General features: G+C 37.3%; 1 protein-coding gene across 1 annotated transcript in view; it reads right to left on the bottom strand.

Moving 5' to 3' along the window:
- Window positions 1-1,270: 1,270 nt before the first annotated feature.
- The window catches only part of mmp24 (matrix metallopeptidase 24), a 78,421-nt gene continuing 73,048 nt past the window's right edge, over window positions 1,271-6,643 (bottom strand). The window contains exon 10 of the mRNA XM_041979381.1: window positions 1,271-2,070. Coding sequence (XP_041835315.1) covers window positions 1,712-2,070 — 359 coding nt within the window. The 3' untranslated portion in view covers window positions 1,271-1,711. The remainder of the gene's footprint in view (window positions 2,071-6,643) is intronic.

The raw sequence follows: 6,643 nt of genomic DNA, 5'->3' as shown, positions 1-6,643 counted from the left end.
AATGAGTTTCAGTCATTTTCAGTCATTTGCAATAATTAAGAATTATTTGTGACAAGAGCTTAGTATTCTAAAAATGTAACACATTAACCCGCGAAGCAACAAAAACACAAAGGAAAATTTAGCGATGGACAAGATGGATGATTAATCAGGATGTACTTGTGCATGTTTAAGTTGCTTGACTTTTTTTTTATCAGTAAGTCATATGATGTGACTGACTGGTGCTAGTTCTGGTACTTTAAAAATTCAGACTGCAAACCAACACATGAAGATAAGAAACGCCACCTCACTCATACCTTCAGGAAACAAACGTGTGCAGTTCTTGAGTCAACCACAGGAATAACCAATCAGATAAATACTGGTCCTTCTTTAGAAATGAAGCATTAGTGATGTTTGCCAGCTAAAATGTGTACTTTTTCTGTTAGTTAGCGTTCTGTTAGTGTAAAAGTCTAAATATCCACAGTAAGAATTAGTTTTATGACACAGAATAAAGTAAATCCCACAGCAGGAAAGTTGCCTGCTGGTGGAAAATGAATTTGACATGCTGGCATGTCAAATAAACACAATTGAGATGACAAATAAAAAAACTAAACAAGAAAACAAAAATGACATGATGATAAAGAAAGTGCAAATATTGGTCTAAAATGCCCTTTCCCTCTAATTTAGAGAGTGCCATGACTAATTCTATCTTGTACAATCACTAAAACATGTCTCATCAGGGAATTTGCTCACTTGTTTTTAAAATACAATCACATATACTTCTGACCCAATAGGAACCCCTAATAGGAAAAGTTAAGGGGTTTTACTGTTAGCGTTTCATAAGCTGAAAGATTCAGTTTTAGTTGAGTGATAATTATGGGTCCTGACTGTGTGGCGCAAACGTGTTGACAGAAATAAGGCTGTATATAAGATGTTACTGTACGCTGATGACTCACTGCTCAGTATCTCTAAAAGCCAATCAGTACAGGTTGTGCAAATCAATATTTGTTTTTGTGAGATTAGCTGAAAGAAGTTTTAACTTGACAAAATGGATGGTGATGAGTGTGTGTTTTGTTGAGTGGTGAAAAAGAGAGAAAAAGGTCCTCTTTGTTTTATATCCCAGTACAGCTCAAAATAAACAGAATTCTTTGATCTACAGAGAGATCCTTGTTTTTCTTTTTGTTATGGCCTTTCTACCTATATTTTATTTTCAAGTTTAGTGTTAAACTGTCTTTTTTCCCCACTGAATTTCTTCTAGCTTGATAACTAAAGTAGTTCATGTTTACATGTTGTTATCAGAACAAGCTTGGAGGTGTCTGGCTTAAAGGAGCATATTCCTTTAGCCCAAATCCTTTTTCTTTTCTCTTTTTTGATTTTCACTGAGAAGGTGATGGTGTATTGTAGGTCCCAGATGTAGTTCATATCCATCATTTACATTTAAGTCTGCTGCGAAGAAGTGGACCAATCTGTTTTTAGGCCTCAGAGCTTTCTGTCAGTCATGTTTTCCTTTAAAGGTCCTGAAACATTGAAGTGTGTCATGACACAAACACTTTTAGCCAAAGTCTAAATCTACTCTCAAAGAACTTTTTTAGTGTGTGCCCTCACTAGCTGGCACAGTTTCCATAGTTCAGCTTTGTCTTTATCTAACATTGTTGACCATTTGCCAACATTAGCTAGCTTACAAATGTGCACAACTACAAATGACCACAGCTCCAACCTTAAAATGGGGTGCTTGTCATACCCACTCTTGCACCGGGTATTTGTAGTAGTGCTGCATCATGGTGTTCTGTTGGACTCCTTTGTTTTTAAACTGGAAGATGGTGTACACCAGTACCAGGATGCACAGCGACAGGATGCAGGGTATCACCACGGCAATGGCATTAACTGTCGTGGGGACGTCATTGATGGTCACCATGATGTCTACATCATCTGGGGGCAGCTGGCGATCCCCACGGTTACCGCCAGAGCGCTCCATGTCTGACTGGTCACAGCCCATCCAGTCGCGCAAAATGGACTTGGGGTATCCGGGTTCCACTGTGAGCTTCTGGTTGTCAAACTTCCAGTAATCCTTTCCCTTGTAGAAGTAGGTGTAGTCTGAGTAGGGAAAGGTGAGAGGGAGACATAGGTGTTTGAGGTGGGGGAAAACAAATGTGGGTTGAATGAAGAAAAGAGGAGAAATTAATTAGATTTTAATCTCAGTTGATGCTGAAAAAAAAAGGTTTGGCAAAGTAGGCAAATATTAAAGGGTCCCAAAAAAGTTAGTAATTAGGTTTACTTCTAAAGAAAGAAATGACTAGTCCTTGCCCTCAGTGTGACAGCCCCAACTGACCTGACCTTTAAACTGACCTTTAAACTTCATCATCATTTTGCCAGGTAGCTTATTATTGTTGATTTTTTATTATTAAAGGAGATGGGGAGGGAGTTTACAAGTTATACTACTCACTACTTTTCAAAATTATATTTGTATGTCTTAAATGTTTTCTTTTCTTATTTTTCTCTTTTTTACTTATTCCGTCTTTTATATTTGAAATAGACACTTCAATCAATCAACTGCCTACACCCCATGTCCTAGCCCTACAAAGAGGACATCAGTCATAGAAAACCCACCAGATGTGGCGACTGTGAAAATTTCAACAGTTAAAAAATGCTGAAGAAAAACTGATGCTGATTTGGCTCAAAGCAAATTTTTCTTATCTTTGTGCAACACTGATCAAAGACATAAAACGCAGAATCATCCTAAGTAAACGACTGTTAATGAAAAAATAGTCTTTTTGCAAATTTTACTTTACTTTTTATATTAGATGACCACTTTAGTTTTAATAATCACTTAATTATTTCTTAAAATCTAAACTTAAAATCAATTAATTGATTAACTACATTATTAAGACCCCATTTACATTTGCCCCTTGTTTCCTGGTTAGTACCCCTATCTAGATCCCCATGACCCCCTAGACTCAAAACATTTTCTACACCCACCCCTACATAAATTCCAAAGGAAGCAAACTGATTCTAACAACTGATTGTATCTCTTATAACTGCAGAGAATTACATATAACCGGAATAAATACTGGGCTTTTGATTTATAAATTGTGTACATTAACCTTTGCAACTACACAATTAAAATTTCTATCCATTTTTGTTAAGAATGGTTTCATAGTTTAGTCATTTTTCAGCCTATTTGACAATGACTGTATTAATATAATAAGTGTCAAAAAACACTGTAATCAGTTTCAACCACCAAGAACTAAGGCAGTTCTGAAGAAAAAAAGGTGGTCGACCCAGTATTAGCAAGGTGGCTCTAATAAAGTGGCTATTATTTTTCATTTCATTCATTCATTACATATGATGCATATAATAAAGTATATGCTTCGTATGATGACCTGATCCCAGAAATTTATAGTAAAGGTCAGGTTTGACTGCTGGAAGTTGGTCCACCTGAAGAGATAATGAGATTGAAACTGGGCCATATGTGATCCAGTTTTTCTTCCCGCTGAATTTTCATTTTCATTCATTTCAGTTGAATCTTTTGTTGAATTTTAATCTCTCAATTTTAAGGCTTTCATAACCTCAAGGAACCATTACAAAGCCAAATTTTCTGCAGGTATAATAACTTTATTATCAATAGACAGAACATTGCACCTAACTTCTTAGCTGTCAAATCTTTTGTGTTAAAGGCAAATATCACAGGCCAAGGTCCTAACAGGCCTGAATCCATTGATGAGGCACATCAAAAATACCTTAATGCTTCAATTCTGTCTTCATAACAGCTTTCATAACAGATTACATAAAATTCACAGTTAAAATCAGAATCTATAAATGTGCTAGGATCTCTGTTGTTTTTAATATTTTTACTATTTTGAACTACTTATGTAAGTCTTACCATCTGAGACTTGTGTGACGTTTGGGCATCAAAATTCAGCTCATAGTTAACTTCTCCGCAGATTTCATGAAAGTCTGTACCTTTTAATTAGGAATCTAATATTATAGTTAATTATTATATAATTAATATTATTATTTGCATAAACTGGACAAACAGTACAAAGTGATCTGTGTTCACTTTAAATAAACCAACATAAAAACATCTGTAGCATAATCTTTTTTTATGTTTTAATCTCTCACTACAGCCACCAGGGAACCCCTTCGTTTTCTCCAAACGCTTCAGTGCATGACATGGACAAAAGGAGAAACCTCCATATTTAGCTTGTTCTCAGCCCTCGTAATACCCTGTGGTGCAGGATCTCATTAAAGGCAATAACTTTTCCTCTGTGATGCAACTGTTAGAGGCAGCAACATTAGTTTGGTCCCAGCAGTGGTTGTTTTTATTGAAAGGCAATATTATGTAATGCCTGAGAGATAGATGCTGTAACTGGGAGGCCAATGGACCTGTAAACAAACACACACATTTATCAGCCACACAGAGAGATGTGTGCACATTAGTTAATATTGGTATTAGTTATCGGCTGGTTTAAATTCCTTAATTACAATCATGGTATATGTTTTCAGCCCTTTAATAAAGCGGCAACATCACATTTACCAACAAACATGTAAAAGTTGTGAATTTACAGTTCTACTGTAAAAGCAGCAGGATTTATTCTTTCTTTCCTTTTCCTGAATCAGAAATGGAGAAACAAGGATCCATGTGACACCAACAGGGTTTGCCAGAGCAGACTGTGGTGAATGGAGAATTTAGATATTTTACAGCTTTGTGCATCTTTGTAAATTAACATTAACTACTTTTGTCATTTCTGGGTCAAAGTTCAGGACAGAAGCTGGAGTTCTGAAGCCAACTTGAGTCCAAAAAAAATGTACACATGAAGAAGTAACACCCAACCACTTTATCTGGGCATATTAGTCTGACTTTAAGGTTGCATTCACAGTGGGGCTGTTTGGTCTGCTTTAAACAAATCCTGGTCTGCTTCCAGAGACACTACAGTTCATCTGAAGCAGTGTGAACATACATTTGCATTTTGGTTTGGACCAAAGAAATTAACTCTGGTTTGCTTTAAAATAGCAGTAGTTTTCCAGAAGTTTCTCTGACGGTGTGAAAGCAAATGACCGCCCAGTGAAACAAAGAGAGAAGGTGACGTATGACGCGTCATAGAGCAACATGCTAGATAACTCGCTGCCTCTCCTGCTGGTTATACTGGACAAATGTTGATATTGATGATGATGTTGGTGATAAATTTGATGATTATTATGGCAATGAAAATGATCATAATCATCTTAATATTGATGATTATGATGTTGGTGATATTGAAATTGATGACATTGATTATGACAGTAATGTTGATTAAGATGATGATGTGGAGGTATAAACTGATATTGATAATGGATGGAGTAATGGATAATGGATATGTCCTTAAGGTTCAGTTAGTCTGGAGGAAAAAAAAAACAAAAAAAAAAAAAACAAAAAAGGTGCACGTGCATTGTTTATCTAGGTGTTACCATAGGATAACCAATTGCACATGGACACTTGTCCATGATTCAGAGTTTTACCATTCCACATTTTACCCTGTTTTCATGATTATGTTACCCAGGTGGCAACAGAGAACATCGTAGTACTGGTCAGTGACCAGCATCTGTTCTGTTATGTGTTTGGGCCAATAAGTAAGGTATCCGACAGCCTGATCCTAGTTTTACATGACTGCAGCAGCTCAACAACAACAACAAGGAAATTTTTGTGGTGGCTGTTTTTCTTGTTTGCCCCATCACCTCCAAACAGCGCAAATAAAACAGAGTCTCACACATTTATCTGCTGTCTTCAAAGTCCCTGCAGGCCACTTTCTCATCAGCAGTGCGACATGGCGCCCGATCGACCGTGGCGCCCTGTCACCATGCAACACAGAGATCCGTCTCTGGCGTTCACGGCTCCCCTAGAGGAAGATGCCAGGTCGCTGGGTCACTGTTCAACGATCAGAGGTGATGAAAGGCAGATTTCTCTCTCCACACAGATTTGAATATCTGCTGCACAACTGCTGAGGCTTCGTCTGATTTTTATATCCATTCATTAAAAAGCACTAATCTGACTTCAGCTCGCAAAACACCCAACATCAGACTTTTGTCTGTCATTTGTCAGAAAGAGACGACATTGATGGATGAATGGATGGAGAGCTTTGATAAGAAGTGTTGAAGGTCAGAAAATGACATGGAGATCTGATTCAGTTTTAGTTTTATGTAAACTGATCTGAAATCCTTCAGTGTCTCCCTGAAAGCAGGAGCTGAACATGATGATCATTCAGAGGATGGCAGGAAAATGTCTCAGTCTGAGCAAAAAAGTGTTTTTCTTGGGATTTCTTTGAAGTAAATGAATACAAGCAGATTGGCTTCATTCTTATACAGGCTCAACTGAGTTTCACACCTAAGACTCTTACACTCCAACAGCGATGCTGGTGCAATGCACAGTTAAATATTATGGATGACACATGTTCACCAACATTTCTAATGTGCTCCACAGGTAACTGATGGCTTAATGGGTAAAAGCCAGAACACCTTATTTTCATGTTTGTGTGTGTTTGTGAGTCAGTTTATGCACTCCAATAGAAATCATTTCTGTTGGGACAGATGTGTAGTCCTAGTTCACGAGGCCTAATTTGTCTGCCACCTATCCAAAGTTACTTTCCCAACATAAATTAAGTATATCTTCACCACTGCATGGGCTGTATGCAGA

Source organism: Melanotaenia boesemani, chromosome 3, assembly GCF_017639745.1.
Source record: "Melanotaenia boesemani isolate fMelBoe1 chromosome 3, fMelBoe1.pri, whole genome shotgun sequence".
Classification (NCBI taxonomy): Eukaryota; Metazoa; Chordata; class Actinopteri; order Atheriniformes; family Melanotaeniidae; genus Melanotaenia; species Melanotaenia boesemani.
This window is presented reverse-complemented; position numbering and strand designations above follow the sequence as displayed.